At 47.1% G+C, this 17,456-nt stretch overlaps 1 protein-coding gene across 4 annotated transcripts in view; it reads right to left on the minus strand.

Moving 5' to 3' along the window:
• Positions 1-17,456, minus strand: part of LOC104542849 (NT-3 growth factor receptor) — a 203,914-nt gene that overhangs the window by 12,570 nt on the left and 173,888 nt on the right. The window contains exon 16 of one of the 4 annotated variants that reach the window (XM_010187304.1): positions 7,953-8,027. The exons of the other annotated variants lie outside the window; for them this stretch is intronic. Within the exon in view, the coding sequence (XP_010185606.1) occupies positions 7,953-8,027 (75 nt within the window). The remainder of the gene's footprint in view (positions 1-7,952; positions 8,028-17,456) is intronic. 4 annotated transcript variants of the gene reach the window in all.

A 17,456-nucleotide genomic window follows, 5' to 3' on the forward strand; every position in this document is an offset into this window, starting at 1 on the left:
TTCCCAATGGTGCATTTCCTAATGGTTTATTTGGCCTGTTTAAGCATTTTGGGTGAAGGTGCTTTCCTTCAGGTACGAGTTCTCACCCTTTAGTTGAACAGTGGTTTCTCAGCAGGGAAGCATCACAGAAATACAGGACAACTTCAGAAGATGCATACACTTTCTCTCCTAACGAAGGCAGCGCAGGCACAGATGGCACCTCAGACAAACATGTTACAAAAGCCGTGTTAAAATAAAGAGCTCATCATCAGAGGCTGCAGCATCACACCTACTAATGATGTGATTAAACTCATCAGTGCCAGTGGGAAAGCAGTGCCAGCTCTGGCACTGCTGAATGGAGAGCTGCATTTCATGGCAGAGGCAACCCCCAATCCACTCCCCATCCATGAATTAGGCTACTGTAGATACATTGAGTAAACGATGCTAATGGCTAAACATCCTGAGACCTAAATTTGGTCATGGACATGCCCTTCCCATGCCTACCTAAGGCACCCCTGTCAAAAAGTGGTGTGGCATGCTGAAGAGAAGCTGCAGATGGTGACAAGAGGCAACAATGGAGAGGTATAGGAGACGAAAGCGACTGCACCCACCTGATCACAGCTGTGATAGGGGAGGAGCAGCAGCACAAACCAGTGATGGTCAAAATGCTGGGACATGCAGAAGGTGAGACTGGGCTTTGGCTGCAGGATTCTGCTGGAAAACAAGCTAAATTTGAAAATTTGAAGGAATCAAGCATTGCATGCTCTTCTACTCAATTTTTCCACCTGAGACCTTCTGTGCATTCAAGTTTCCTCCATTCTTTGTCAAGTTTTCCAGGTGCCCTTGAGCAGGACAGAGTTGCTGGAGTCCCATGCATTTTAACCACTGTGTTAAAATTCTTCCTCCTTGCTTTATTTAGCCAGGAGCATAAGTAAATAAATAAGCAAAGCCACAAACACAGGAACCTGGTTCCCAGATGCCATTAGAGCCCTCAAGCACTAAGTGGCCATCACAGAGAGCACTGGTTGCCTTCTGCTCCCCTTCCTGCAGCCAGCCCCAGTGAGCCCCACTGGGACCATTTCACAAACCCAGTGCCTGGTAGGACACATCTGACTGTTTTTTGCCATAATACGGAACTGCTTCGAGATGGTCAGCTCTCCGAACCAGGCGCTTTCCTAGAGGAGTTCCTAGCCACCAGTGCTCCATTAGGGTTAGCCACAAGAGGAAAGACGGAAGGAGAAAGCGAGTCTAAAGCAACCACTAATGCTCTGCAGTGTCTGACAGGATGAATGACCCCTGCAGACATATGCTGAGCAGACAGGACAGTCCTCAATTATGTCATTGCTGGAGCATTTACTTCGAGCAGAAACGTGACTACCACTGCTGGGCTTAAAGCCCTGGCTGGTTTCTCTGTCTCTGGACAGGCTGCTCTAGTCCAAAAGCATTAGGTACGTGTGTGCAGCATGCACAGGCAATGACACGCGTGTCTGCGTATGAAACAGCTTTACAGCCCAAAGAGTAGAGCTGAAAAAAAACCCCAAAACTATTAGATTTCATTCTGCCCTCTTTCCTTTGTGAGTGAGGACCCTAAAGGATTGGCTAAGATTCTGATGTTTGCCAATCCAAATATCCCAGTGCGCAACCCACAGCCTCCCTCAGGAAATCCCAAGAAAATCTTGCCTACATGATGGAAATTTTTGGCTTGCCACACTGATTTTCCCCAGCCTCATCCTCACCACATTATCCCCATGCTAACTCCTATATACTTCTCTCAGTATTTTCTAATCTTCAAGCTCATAACTTTGCAAATATTTGCAATCAGGTAGCACATCTCCCCACTCTGGTCCTTCTTCAGACCAACTTTTTACATCCAGCTTTTTCTATCCTCAGCAATTAATTGTTTCACACTGTCTGTGTTTCTGCTGCACCACTCGAGAAGCTGTCAACCTTATGGATACTCTTTGTGGGGCTGAATCCCAGACATGTGGCTATGTAATAAAAGAGTATTTAAAATAATGATTGCTGTAGAAGCATACACTTTGCTTTTTGACTTGGGTTGTTTACATGGATGGCTTCAGAAAAGCATTTGTTTCACTGGCACACTGAAAGCTTGGGGAGCTGCCACCCCATAAGGGACTGTGTTTGGTTTGAAGAGAACAAGGTTTATAAAGACAAAATGCAACGTGGCCTGGGGCAGGTACAATCCCACTTTACAGCCATACTTGCTGTATATTGATCAGAATCAGCTCAGTGCTTTATTAGGCACCAGAGAGGTACAATGAGCTGCTATCAGAATTTGTGCTTGATAATCAAAGGCATTTCTCATTCTTCAAGATGCTCCCCAAGCAGGTGTTTGATTTGGGTGTGTGTGAAAAATGGAGGATGGCAATCCAGAGCAAGAGGCAGGGAGGCAGCAGGCACGAGTAGGGTGTCCTGCTGTCCACCCCTCATCCTGACCCATGGGGCATCCCTGCTGCATCCCACATGGCTCCATGGCTCCTCCCTGAGCAGCTCTATGGCTCAGCAGAGTCCACCATCGGCCAAGCTTTTCCTGATGAAGCTTGAAAAGCCGCAGCCCTCACTGCTGCTCAGCCCCCAGCCGCCCGGCACACGTAGCTCCCTCAAAGCCCTCCTTTCTGTTTTGGCTCCCCTGCATTTCCTAGACAAACTGCTCTGGGTTTTTTTTCCTCCCTCTCACTGACAGGTACAGGTGACCTTGCTGCCCTCTCACTGCACCTCCCACAGCTTGAATTTTAAACTATTTAACAGCTTTAAATGCACCTAATGAGACTTCAGCCTGCACTTTGCTGCCATCCCTCTGCTTCTTTGACACAGGCAAGAAGAGTGGTTTGGAAAGCTATCACGGATTTCCCTGCGTCGGAGGTCTAATTACATGGTAACTGGTGACCTTGTAAGTACAGGGTAATCTGCTGTGTAATACCAGGGTAAATTATCCCAGTACTTCTGCCTTTTCCACTGCAGCCTTGTGCAGAGATGGAAATACAGCCGGTTAAATGGTAATTAATCTTTGAACCACTTGACACTTGCCCAAGCCAGTGAAGAGTACCCAGCAGGAGTCCACTGGCTCTGCACAGGACAAGGGACTGGCTCAGGAGCCATTGCTCTGGGAGTGCCTGGCATCACCTGACCAAAGCAGGGGCCACTTTGTCACCCAGCCTCTCTGCCTGCCCTGTGTTAGGCATTTCTTATCCAGAAGGACACATCCAGAGTAGAAGGCAGGGGGCACGAGGGGGGAAACAGGCACCCACCCTGTCGGTGTTAGCAGGATGGAGCCCGAGGTTCAGAGCGGCTCATCCACAATGGGGCTGAGTGTCTGCAGTGCTTCCTTACCTACACTGCCTTACCCACACTGCGAGGGAGGTGCGTGGGAACGGCACCAACGCTTTCCTCTGAAACCATCCAAACCCGCCAGGCACAGCCCCAGGCACCCACCCTGCAAAACTCCAGGAAAACCATCCCAGAGATCCGCTTTGCTTTCTCCCTCCCCGCTGTGAGCTGCACTTCCTTCTCTCCTACACTAACAGCTTGTTGCCCCAGGGCTGGGGGCTGCCTGTCTGACCCCTGCTACCTTTATGGCAATGAAATATATTTGCATACATTTTAGACACACTGACATCGTTCCCTCTGGAGACCTTTGGATTTTTATAGTAACCACAGTAATGATTTTCAGATTATAGACTAATAAAATATTTTAATTTGTTAGGAACATTAAGGTGGGCACTGTATGATTCTTATGACATTTAAATAGTGCTTAAAAAAAAAAGAGGGAGGAGGGGTGCATTTCTTTTCCAAACATGAGCACTGAAATAGAAAGTCAAAATCCCACTCGCTGGTACCGAGATCAGCTCTGACACCTCCCCTCCGTGCCTGTTTCACTTGAATACCTGCCAAATTTAATAAGAAAACATGGGATGTTGGCGTCCTAGTTGCAAAGTTGTTTTTGTCAAGCAAGCGCTCCTCCTTAGCCACCCTGGCTGGCTGTGCTGCGCAGCACTGAACCGATCTCAGCGTGTCCAACTCTGCGTGCCATTGCCCTCTGTGGGCTGGGTCACAACTCACTGGTGCTGCAATGGGTGACACCACAGCTGTTTTGCACCTCTGCCCACACTCACCTATCTACTTCCCCTGCTCATTCATTGTGCACTCTCATTAACTAACTGGAGAAGGCTGTAAAGCAAGCAAGTCATGGGTCTAGAGCATCCCATCACCCCCATGGCACACAACATACACTGTGTGCCACAAGGCAGGCTGCTACCCCAGTTCCTTTTCTCTGGCTGGGTGGCAATCACATTGTTTGGAGTGAATAATACTGCACGGAATAAAGCAGGGGCATTTCGGAGGAGGAAAGTTGCCCTTGCAGGGTGATATGGCTGATAGCTCCATGCTTCAGTCCCTAACCTGTAAAACAGGGCAATGCAACTCACCGACTCCTCAAAGAAGCTATGCAGGCAATGTACAGTAAAGTAATAAATGGCACGGAAAAGCCTGCCAAGAAAGGGAAAAGTAGTCAAACGTTTAGCTCAGGGTTAGTTATACCTGGCAAAAGAGACAGAGGGTTACACAATGAGTACCATAGAGAAGAATAGCAAAGGAGTCCCATTGTTCTGTGAGTGCTTTTGCCTTGTAGCACATTTGGGTCACAGGAGATTAGTGGCAGGTGATTATGCAAAGTCTGTACTACAAGGCAGAGGCAAGTGTGAGCTCAGGCCTCCCCATTATCACTGCCTGACCTTGCACATTCCATTTTGCAACTTCAGCAGTTTTTTTTTTTGTGGATAGGATTTCTGGGTGGTTATTTTAAGAAAACTGTGTTAAATTTCTTGCTTCTGTGCCAGGTATCTGCTGTTTAACAAACGGGCCATGACTAAGCATGGACTGGAAATCAGAAGCAGCTATGAGTTAAAGCAATGAGATTCTGGGACTGTCTTCCCTTAGGAGCATGTTTAATAGCGGTGCTTGATTATGAAAAGGATAAATCTGATGTGATTGATGCAACAGGGGATTGGATTTGATGATCCAGGGAATCCCTTCCAGCCCTCTCTACTCCTAATGAATTTGTTTTTTAAGGGCGGGGGGGCATGCAATGTTTTACTGATGGCAAACAACGGCAAAGCACACAGATACCAGCTGATGGTTAGTGGGTCTCCATCCCCAGATCTAACCACTTCCCATAACCAAGAAGGCAGAGCAGGTCTCTCTCCTGGTTCTGTCCATCCTGAACATACCAAGCAGAGGTGGGCACAACGATCCTATCTGCTTCTTTCTTTGCATTATCCAACTACTGAGGACTTCCAAAATTCACTCTCCTTGAACCAGTACCACAAATGTCTCAGCGCACAAGTTTCCCATGTATTTCTAATGTACTTACCTGTCTCCCAACACCATAAATGACTGTGTCCCCTGCAATCAGTGAAGATGAGCAGGGATCACCTTTTAACAATAGGAAACTGAGGCACAGAAGGACTAATTGAATTTTCTATGGCAACAGAGGACATTGGTAGCATGGAAGAGACCTACAGCCCAGCCCATGGTTTCAATCACCCTGCTGGCCTCTTCTTCTCCACGCACCTACCTGGGCTCTCCCTTTCAAAACAGGAATAGCAGAGCAGAAAGTCTTTTTCAGCCCAAGCATTCACTGGGCTGGGATTCCTGTCCTCTGTCAAGCCAAAGGAGCAGAGCTGGGAGTTTCTGAGGGCACAGAGCAAGCTTGTTTCAGAAGGGATGCACAGGGAAAGTGGTTACGTTCCTTTTCCCCACTGAGTAGTTTTAATTCTTTAATTCCTACTTGCTAATAAGATAAAATGCTGTGATTTCTGCAGGATCAAATGGTGCAGGATAAGTTAAGGGAGTTTATTAATTAGCATGCTTTCAGGGCTGGGGAAAAATAATAAAAAGCAACAGGGTTATAGATGATATCTATAAATATGACTCAAGCATTACCTGCCTTGACATTTTAGCCAAGGGGAAGCTGACATGTTAGTGTTGGGCATGGCACTCTGATAGTGAATAAAAGTCATAAACGAGAGGGCAAGGCTTTCTGTCTCCAGAATGGGGCTGTTCACAGACATGTGCTTACATATCTCCAGGGCCTGATCCTGCAAATTATACCAGGTGTAGCACTTCTGTGTGTGAGTGCTCCTCTGGCTTCCCCAGGGATTGTTTGGAGCAGGGAGTGCTAAGCCCAGTGGTAAGCGATTGCAGGACCAGATTCATAGTGTGCCAAGCATTCTGGATGAAAAGAGCTATAAAGAAGTCACATATTATTATGTCACACTGCAAAGGTCAACCCCAGTATTTGTTCTGTCATAAGGACATGATTGAAAGGCAAAAAAATAGTGTCAGGGCACAGGGGAGAATATTTTTTTAAAAACTGCCTTCAGGTCTGAGGATACAAAATTACATCAGTGCTTAGAACTAAATTCCCATCCACACCCCACAATTCAATTTTGGCTCAGAAAGGCATAAATGTAACAAAATCACCTTTAGGTGGCACATCTTCTTATGTGCTGACATATGCTCTGTAAAATCAACCATATCTAAACTCACACTCTTGTGTGATCCTGGCAACAGTCAGGAACTGCCAGGGCCCTTCTCCAGCACGGATCCTGGGAGGGATCCACTCAACTGCCTGACACTGCATAGGCATTCGCTTAATCCCCGTTGCTGGTGCGCCAGGAGTGGTGGTGACACTGGGAGGAGGCTGGGCAGTGGGACAGCTGGTCCTTTGTCGCCTGCCCAGGAGCACACACCTGCCCTAGCAATGCCACAGGGAGGTTTGGGTAATTAGACCCCCGTAATTTGTCCCAGTCACAGATGCTTTGCAAATATTTATGCCCATCTCTCTGGGCTTGCTGGCACAGGGAAGCTACTGAGAAGTGTGGAAGCCATCACTTTCCTGCCTTAACTTCTGAGGATTCATAACTGCTCTGCACAGACAGTGTCTTTGGGTGCACTGGCTCGATCCGCTTCCTAAACAGACTCAAGCAAAGGCCCTCCAACTTTCTGGATCAACAGAGCACTTCATTGTGTGCCAGCAGCAAAACCCCACAGGACAATCAAGTTCGATGTCTGTCCCCAATCGCAGGCTTCTGCAGCTCACCTCCAGCAGCCCTGCAGCTTGCTGGCGGTGGACTCTGCAACAGCTGAGGACCCATCAGGCTGAGCATCCCCACACAGAGGCTCCAGCGTGCAGTGAGCACCAGGGGATGATGGCTCACCTCCGTGGGAGGCAGGGCAGGGTGAAAAGAGGTGTGACCTGCCCTCAGCTGGCTTGCACGGCTCCCGTCAGCCATCAAACTCCTTTGCACTGCCCAAGCATCGGACCCACTGATCTCTCACTGCCACTTCACTGGGTCAGGGATGAGAGAAGCAGGGGGGCAGTGATGGTTGACATCCACCCAATCACAGCTGCAAGCACCCAACCGGTCAGACACCAAGGCTGTGTCTAGACTAGCAGACAAAAAAGAAAATGTATCAGGGCTGGCATGTGATGGTCCAACTGTTCAAATGGTGTTTTTAGTCCATGCCAATTTGACAGCTCCCAAACAACTAAGAGGACAACACAAGTCAAGTACAGGGTCCAGTAACTGGTGCAGGTGACACCCTGCTTGGAAGTTTAGCTGCAAAGAGACAAGCCATGCTGTGCTTGCTGCCACTAGTTTCAGAGGACGGCCCATGTTGCCCACTAGTGCAGACACAGCCTGAACACCCACCGAGGAAGATTGCACTGAGGACTTCTGCATTCATCCCATATTATCTCACCGCACAGATAAGCCCCAGAGAGTTGCTGTAGTAGAAACATGTGTGGTTTCCACCACACACAAGAGCCCCTTTGCTGCCAAACGCACTAGACCCAACCTAGTCCCAAAGCCGCTCAACCCCACACGTCACTTCATGCTCCAGCAGCACCAGTCCCCCGCTTCCAGCTGCCCCAGGGTTCGGGATCCACTCACTGTTGCAGCTGCCGGCGGTGCCAGTCTCTGTCGCTGCCACGCTGCGCTGAACTGGCCCTTCGGATGCGGCCCTTCCTGACAGTGAATGGGTGAAAACAAGGGAAGGAGACAAACAAAAGAGAAGGGAAGGGTGAGAGAGGGAGGGAGGGATGGGGGGGATGAAGCAAGGGGACAAGAAGGGAAAGGGTATGTCTTTAACCGAACCATATGTCTTGCACTGGCTACAACATCCCAACACTGCACAACCCTTGCTGTGAGGATGTGGGACAGGTGAGACCCCCTGGCCCTGCTCTCTGCCATCTTGCACCCCACACCATCACCTGCACCAGTATAAAGGGCGGGTGAGGGGTAAGCACCAGTGCTGGGGGAGAGTCACAGGGTGCTCTAGACTCCTGAAAGCTCTCCTTGGATTGTGAAGGCACATCCCTTGGGGTACCCAGCGTCCCTCTCCGACATGAGAAATTTTAGGAGGCTTGAGTGGTTCATCTAAAGCTGGTAAGCATCCTGCTCCTTGGCCATTGCCAGCCCTCATTGGCACAGTGCAGGGACCCATCTGCCTCTGCCAGCAGAACAAGACCCAAGCCTGGTGTCTTTACTCAAGCAAGCTTGGATTAGCCAGGGTTAAGGGCATTGCTGGCCAGATGCCCCAGTGAAGAACCTGGTACATCATCCTACGCTTCTCCAAAAGTCTTTGTCCCATCAATACTGTTGCAGGTTGAGGGGAGGAAGTACAAAACCTCATCCCACAGCTTCTGATCACCTGCAAACCTGCCAGCGCTCACAAAACTGAACCCTAGGAGGGGACAAGGGAAGCAAAATGATGGAGCAGAAAATACAGCACTACACTTTCCAGTGTATCAAAGCAGGAAAGATCTGGGGAATGGGAGGGAGGAAAAGGGGTAGGGATCTCAGTGTGCAAATTAAGAGTGAATGAAGAGACTAAGGTCCACTGACTTCCTAGTAAGGCATTTGTGTTCCAATCGGGACAACAAGGAGACAAAATCCCAAGATGAAATGGCAGTTGGTGAGCATGGTGGTCTAGGAGGACACTTCTGGCTATGGTGGTACTTAGGAGCTCAGGTTGCCCGGGGAATACCAAAAATACAGCCTCAGGGTGTGTCCAGCTAGTCATCACCCTGGGCGCCTTCCCACCCGCACCAGAGGTGAAAATTGAGCTGCTAAATGTAGCTGACAGCTCATTCTGCTTGGGGAATTGCCCTGTGAATGACTGACTCACCTCCCTTCCCAAAAAACTGAGGTAGGAAATGGGTGGGGGAAAGGCTTAGAAAATTGTTTCATGATGGTTGTTTAAATTGCCTCTGCATTACAGTGTTACAGTTAGGGAAAAAGAGAAGAGAGATCTATTGCATAAAGCTGTATCCTAAAGCCAGCTGTGGCAGAGGTATGGACAATGGAAAGAAGCAGAGCAAATGAAGTCATCCAGCAGCGGAAAAAAACATCAATATAATATAGTGCAGAACAAAGCAAATTCTCCCTCAAACACAGAGCTGAAAGAGAAACATCTTCCTCTGTCAGATCTATTACCATGCATTTATTCCAATAACAAATAACTAACCCAGAGAGTAACCCAAACATGATTTATTCTTCCATCTAAGTAAATATGAAGAGGCAGCCGAATCTGACTCTAAAAACCACTGATCTCATATGTTTTTCCTTGTATGTATTGGAAAAATATAGGAGTGGAGCTTCTGCCTTGCTGCCAGGGGATGCTGGCAAAGCATTTGAGCTATAGATATTGTATCTTGTCACTAAAGACTGCAGGGAACTAAAAGGGATTTGGGTTTTTTAATGCCTCACATTAATTGATAATTTGGTCTCAGAATCCACAGTGTAACACAGGATTTGCTATATTGGATCAGTCTAGTGGCCCATAAAATCTGGCATCTTGCCTCAGTGATGCTCAGAAAAAATACCATTCAGTGTCTTTGCTTATAAGATTGCTGTCCATTTCTGTAAGGTCACACAATTGAAAGGGGAAAGGTCTTCCTGGTCTGCACAGGACACTTCTTTAAAATCCTGAAATGTTGTTTGGCAGGACTGCATTACATCTTTTTTTTAAATTTTAATGCAAGGAAGAAACTCTATAAGTACAAACATTTTCAACAGACATGCTGCTGGTTTTTCTCTTGGTTGCCACAGCCCAAATAGCGAGAAGGTGAAATTGTGTTTTCAGAGGGCAAATGAGAACATGATTGGGGCCAGAGCGGGAGAGAAGCCTTGTACTGAGCAGAACAATATTGATTAGGCAGTGTAAAGACTTCCCTCACTAATTCCTTTAGCAATCTTATCATGTGTTGCCCGCATAATTGGATGGGGAAGAGAGAGGTGGAATCACTTAAGCGTTCAAAGCTCAACACACACCTAGAAAAGATTCCTATTTTGTGTGAGTGTGCAATTTTGTGCATCGTTGCCCCTCGATTGTACATTGAACACGGTCTCTTTGACAGCCTAGCCCTAAACAGCCTGTTTATTAAAGGCAGCTGGTTGCGAATAGGGGCTTTCTCCATCCAGCTGGCTTGGAGAAGGAGCTCACTGTGGCTGGGAGAGGCAGGACTATGAAAAACAGGGGGATCAGGAGGGGAAAGCCTGCGGAAACTCCAACCATGCAGGAATTGGGAGGAAAAAAGAAAGGCAATGATTTCTTTCCAGGCAAACATCTTAATTAAGGAGAATGATGAAGATATTTCCATCTTAATTTTTCTAGGGAGGTCTTCAGTTTGTCTTGAAGCAAGGCATAATTTGCCCATGCTCTCCCTAAACTGGGTTATAACTTCTCTGCCTCCAGTTCTTTTGCTGATCATACTGAGGTTTGGGGATGCTCCTCACCTTTCCTGACCAATGTGTGATCTCATGGCTGTCCCCATAGTAAAGGAGAGCTGAGATCATGGTTCTGCAAGTGGGAAAGCAGGAGGAGGCCACTGGCCAGCTGGGATGCAGTGGGGAAATGGATCCAACAACCTAGATAAGGTGAGAGGGGAGGGTTTTACACATCTCCCTCAGTTGTAAGTGGCAGTGCTCCTTCCAAAGTGTGAACAGTTCATTTCCCTATGCTCAGGAGCACACATTCTGTATCTGTTCCACCTGGGGCTAAAATAATGAAGCTCACTGGCATATGGCTCTCCACCTTCTTCTGCTCTAGCTACAGTTTAAATCAGGCCACCTTGGTAAAACCCTGGAGCCATCAGCTTCTCTGGCCTGCCCTGTACAACATTAATTTTCTTCTACAATTCTCTTAAATCACTTTTTCAATCTGTCTCAGCTGTTGGCACCTACCATCTCCTAAGATGAGGAGTCTTTACTACTTGCTGTAGCATCTGCATTGGATCTGAACATGCCATGAACATCACCAGATGTTTTAGGTCAGGAAATACTGAACAACTAACAATTCCTCCCTATTTGGCTACATCTATGACCTCTGCAAATGGAAGGTCAGGTGTTAAAACCATCGGGAAGCTCAACTGAAAGGCTTTGAACTTTCAGCTCTCTGGAGCTCAGCCCAATGGTTAGGAGAGAGCAAAAGCCTCAATTCAAATGTCTGGGAATAGGGCTGAGCTTTGCAGGGAACACAGAGATATTAAGCATGGAGGTCAGTGTTTGGGTGAATATTGAGACTGTATTAAACAAAAAATCTCAGTCAAATGACTTGCAATGCAGCAGCAACATATCCCAAGCAGAAGAGATGAGCATGGAGGTCAAGTACCATAGCAGGGAGTTTTTATTTCCCAAAAACAAACTGCTCTTTTGTGCCTGTGCTTCAAAGAAGATGTCACCAGATTGTGAGAGCTCTTCACCTGCCACATCCCTCTCATTACTGAAATGAAATAAATGGCAACAGCACGAAAACAGCAACTCAAGCAGGAGAAAGACAGGTACACAGTGAGGAAAAGGGGAGGGGGGAAACAGGGTGTGAGCGGAGGTCTTGGCAAGGTGCAGAATTAGGGTAATTACCATTTCTGAGAAAATGCCAAAAATACAACACAGCCTAATTTCCCCAATTAATTCCTCTGCACTTGAGCTGCTTTGTGTGAAGGGTTCTTAATGTTTCAAACAGAAGGAAAGAGGGGGGAAAAAAAGACTCAACATTTGTTTTTCCCTCAGTGCAGAAATAGGGAAGTGTCGAGGAAAAATGTCTGGCTAAAACACAAGATGATGCTGTTACATCTTCCTTTCAGGAGATAAGGAACTGTGCCGCGAATTCAATTTGCAGAGGCTTTTACAGCAGCCACAGAGATATCAAAGACCAGCACGTTCAATATCACACTGACTTTTCCAGCACGCAGAACACACCAGGACAGGCACAGAGACACTCAACCCACGCACCCACATTGAGCCGCTCCCTCACCTCCCCTGTTTCCAGCCCTACCACAAGTTAGGGGGCAATTGGTTCTTTCATACCCACTCATCAGGGCAGTTGTGAGGCACCATGGCCATGAGCCATCCACACTTCATGTAATACTTTCAGCAGCAGACAGGAGCTCCTGCACATAGCAAGACTATGGCTCTGCTCACTGACCTCTCCTAGGAGTCTCCAGGTCACATCTCCAGGACACTACAAGACTTTCCTGCCCTTACTTATATAGGTATGACAAAGCAAGATGTGTTCTCCACGATCCCACTTAATACAGGAGAAAATTAAAGTTTTCTTTCTTAGAAAAGAATTAAAGAAATTCTTTCCTTAGTGCTACATATATTTACAGATATGAAACCTTCCCAACACCCTGGCAGAAAGGATGGACAGAGCAGCACATTACATTTTTCACCTCAGAGAAGTGGCAGAAGAGACAAAAGGCGATGTTCAGCTGCTTAGCTCCTGCTCAGCACTTAGGTGCTGGAAATGGTACTGATGCTGGAAGCTGAATGTGGCACACACATTGTACCATCTACATGAGATTACACACAGTACTCGGCACAGCCAGGGACTGAATTGGCTTTCCTTCACCCACAAATGCAAAAATGCCAGAGGAAGAGTACAGCTAAACCTCAGCAGTGAGTTCAAAGCTGGGGAGGATAGAGCACCATCCAGTGATGGTGTGATCATTTAGGGACCCTCTATCCAGGAAAGTGTGGGTCAGACTAAATTTACTTTCAATGTAAGGCTTGTCTGTTAAGTCTTATCTACGATGCTGAATGAGCCTCCAAAGGAGCACGACTCAGGCAGCTGCTAAACCTCAGTGATCTATTACTTGCATGGAAACTTCACTGGAAAAATAACTGACTGTACCCAAGAGAAAGAAAACAATTTTGAACTCCTGAGGAGAAGAACTAAAGTAAGAGATGGTCTAGATGGGAGATGGTAATCAGAAAGCATCCTGACAATGGGTACTGAAAGTTATAAAGAATATGGGTTCTTTGCTAGCCATTGTAAAGAAAGAGAAGAAAGAAAATATTTACACGGTACACCTTCATGCTTCAGAGGAGAAGGCATCTGCCAGAGGGATCCTAGACTTTTTAAAGAACACTGACCTAAGGCCAAAGTCATAGCAGAAATGTTCTTTTGGTTCTGATGGTCTAAGGATGTGAGAGCCAAGGTTCATAGGAAGAGATATTAATCTTTTATTAAAACAACTGATACTACTGGAAAAAAAAAGAGCACAGAGAGGGCTTGTGTGTCTAAAATTCATTCTTTTTTTCCCCTCCAACAATTTTGTATGTTCTAATAAAAGATATTACTTCTTCCTGCAAACCTTGTCTCTCCCAACTCCAAACGATGCTCTGGAGTGGTGAGGTCACAGAACCAGGGAGCTTTCTTTTGTTATTGTGTTTAGCTCTGTGTTGCTAGAAATAGAAACATATTTTCAGAGCTCTTTGCAAATCCCACATGTGTCTTTTTTCTGACAAGCAGGTGTCCTCTGCGTGATGAACTGTGACCAGGAGAACACTCAGGACAGACCTCTGGGAAACAATGGAGCTACATCCCCAAGAGGTTTCAAGTCCAGACCAGGATCTGGGGCAGGATGTCAGAAAGGTAGGACATAGGAGATGTGGACAGAGGGATGTCTTAATGCAGTTTGATGCCTTCATAAATCCTTCCTCTACTTGACGTGTGTCTTCAGAGCTGATGTCCCACCCACGTCAGGACATTACCTTGGGAGTGATTAAGGACTGCTGACTACGATTTAAGACTGTTCTCTTCTGAAGATGAAGAAATACTGCCCTTTCCCTGGGCAGCTGCCACATGATTTTGTTTGGAACTGAATTACGCATTTTGGGGGACAAAAGGAAAATTATCTGGATTTTACTGGAGCACAGGGGAGTTCAGAGCCACAGAAGTGCTCTGGGAGCAATCAAACCCCAACTTGCTGGGTGAAAGAGCAGCTGCGGGTCCTAAACCCAGCCCTGGTGATGCCTCCAGCTCTGGACAACAACCACCCAGCTACCATGACAGCCCCCATGTCCCTCAGCAGGCACCATGTGCCTGAATTGCTGCAGTCTCCACACACACTCAGTTTGGCTGAGGCACAGCATCTCTGACCTGCAGTGTCCCACCACCTGCTGTCACGCTCCTGAGTCATACCTAAAAAAAATCGCCTACTCACACAATTTCAAAGAAAACAACACGGAAAATGAAATCCACCCAAATTGTTTCTCTCCAATATAGATATATTCCATTCTGCCTTCCCACAGAGACCCACACCAGAGACTGCACAGTACATTACACAACACATCACAGAAATGCTTCTTCAGCAGCCCCGCCTTTACTCTTCACACAGATGCTGGGCCACTTCTCGTTTCCCCAGTCCCTCCACTTTCCTCTGCTTTCTAATCAGATGCTGCTTCACCTCTCCCCACCACCTACACCTCCGCAACAATCTTCTTTCCATCCTGTCTTGTGGAAAGAAGGTTTAAAGGCACTGGCTGACAGCATCCCCCTGTGATGCACAAGAAAAAGGACACATCTGTCTTCAGGCAGAACATAGAGAGCCTTGCGGAGAGGGGAATCAAGCCTCTCTGCTGCTTTTGTTACGCAAATGTTTGTTTTCTGTATTCAAATGTGTAACAGGAAATTAAGCAGTTCACCTTTGTTAATGCACTTTTGCATCCCACAAATGCAGAAGCCAGATGGTGTTCTTTCTTTGTTTTAAGAGATTAAAAATGGGAAAGAAAGGAAATGACTAGGAGCTAATCCTCAGCCTGATACACACTCACATAGCCACATGCCCAGGTATCCATGCTTGTGGATCCTGGGCAGGAGCAAACAGAACCAATGGACTGAAGTGAGCCTGCTTGAGGAGAGCTCCAGACCTGTCATTTTGTGTCACCTTTGAGGTAGAAACCCTCACTGTATTCCCAGAAAATTACAAATTACAGTATTTTCCCTGGGCTGCAGCTTGGACACACCAAGCAACATTTTCTAAAGACCACCGGAAGCAGAACTTTGGTCCAGGTCCTACTGGTGGGAATGGCAGACTGTCAACAGGGGAGAGCTGCTGTGCACAAACACTGAGAATCAGACTTGGGAATAACCAGACAGGTCGTAGACATGACCATGGACAGCACCAAAGGATTTAAAAGTTCAACTTTTCAGCCACATTCACACCTTCTATGGGTGAGACCCAGCAGCAGTTCGGTTCTCCCACTTGAGCTCATTTGCTCTCTGTCTGCATCCATTTGAAAGCCCTCACTTGGGGTGCCTTGGTGGATTTTACGATAGGTCTGTGCACTCAAAAGGATTGTCTCAGAAGCCTTGAAGAGACAGTTTTCATGCAAGGGTTGTTAGGAATTAAAACTGTGAGAAAGATAGAGCACAGTTGCACAACAGTTGTGAAGCTATATTGTTTTTCTCACCTATATTTGCAGAAGAAAGTGAATGCTGTTTCTTACCACAGTTCAAGTCAAGTCTAATACAATCAATTCACGTAAGTCCCATGTGGTTTCATTGGCGTCACGACCAGGTTTCTGTTCAAACAGTTGACTACTCTTGTTCACAGGGACTGTAGAAGTGCAGGTTGCCACACAGAAACCAAATTTCTATGATTTTCTTTTGATTTCTAGTGATTAGAGACGGCTATCGAGAAATGAACCTATCTGGGTTCTGTTCACATGTTGGGAGGAGCGTATCTGGGCTGTGGCTGGAGGAAGGATGAAGGACACTTGGCTCCTGGACTTCTGCCCTTTGCTGGGTGAAACAGATGGCCTGGATGGGCTTCCCAGCTCGGCCACTGAATCCTGCTTTAACCTTGGACAAGTCATGTAAGCTCTCTGGCCCTCACGCCACCAATGTAAATATGGGCAATTAAAACCTTAATTTGTGAGGACACTTTTTTGGACCATAACAGGAAAAGGTCTCCATGCATGCAGAGCATGGAGTTACTGATTAAGAGTTTAAAAAGTACCAGTGGAAACAGAGAAAGGAAAATCAACTAAGATCAAAAGGCTGTGCTGGTCTGAAGCTCAGCTCTTGCTCTGGTGACAGCAAGTTCTTGCTTTGGTCATCCATGGCAATTTCTGTTAGCAGAGGAAAGTCCACTAGAAAAGCCTTATGACACTGCATGAGATAGCACAGAGCAATCTTCAGCAAAGTGTTTTGCACAGACAGGATGAGGTCTACAGGACACCACCACAGAGAAGACAAAATTCCACAACAGTGAACTGGCCTATGGATCTTCTCAATTCTCTTTTTTTTTCAGGGCCCTCCCAGCCTTAGCATGGGAATAGCAGCAAATTCCCCCACTGCAGAGAGAGCTCTCAGTGCTGCAGGAACACAAGCTTGGCTGGGATTGTCTCGAGTGCTGTGACACTGACTGTGGTTGGGGTAGGTCTGACACAGCTGAAGGAGCCAGGCAAGAACGTCGGTAATCACATGGGCTGCTTCTCATCCACCCTGGGTCTTCTCTTCCCCACTCACTACCTCCTGAGGCTTCTGCAGCGCTGGGACCATAGCCACCTCACTCCCCTCATCACTGCCCAGTGACTGCACCGAGGCCTTTTCCCAACATGGGCTTTTGTGCCGTTCAGTGAAGATTGGTTCCCTCACTGGTAATTAAACTTAGTGACAAGCCAATGTCCTGGGCTGGGAGAGGTGATATGTCTCAGTAGATATCTGATGGCATTTTTCCTCCTCCTCAACACAGTAACTCCATTTGGCAACTGCCTATCACATGAAGAAAACCTTCAAAATCAGATAAAGACCACAGGTCAATCCTTTCTTGGGTAGCTGATAGAAATCATCCTCAAAGCCAAATATCCATGTTGTAGGCAGAAATAAACGAATGCCTTTGCCCAAACATCAGTCTAGAAACCACTGCACCTTAGCCTGAGAAGCCCTTCCCTGCTGGTGGATGGCCCAGTGACAAATGCCTGCTCCAGTGTGCTTCGAACTACACATCACAGCTTCTCCCGGAGCTGAGGAAGGGTGAGAAAAGCTGTCCCCCCAGGGAGGCTGCCATCCTGGGCAGACAGAGCAGTGCAGACAGGTACAAAGGGGGTGTGCAAGACAAGGGGACAGTGTGAGCACAAATCACAGAGGAAAAGGCTGGAAAGGCA

This window comes from Mesitornis unicolor, unplaced genomic scaffold (genome assembly GCF_000695765.1).
Source record: "Mesitornis unicolor isolate BGI_N332 unplaced genomic scaffold, ASM69576v1 scaffold5816, whole genome shotgun sequence".
Taxonomy (NCBI): domain Eukaryota; kingdom Metazoa; phylum Chordata; class Aves; order Mesitornithiformes; family Mesitornithidae; genus Mesitornis; species Mesitornis unicolor.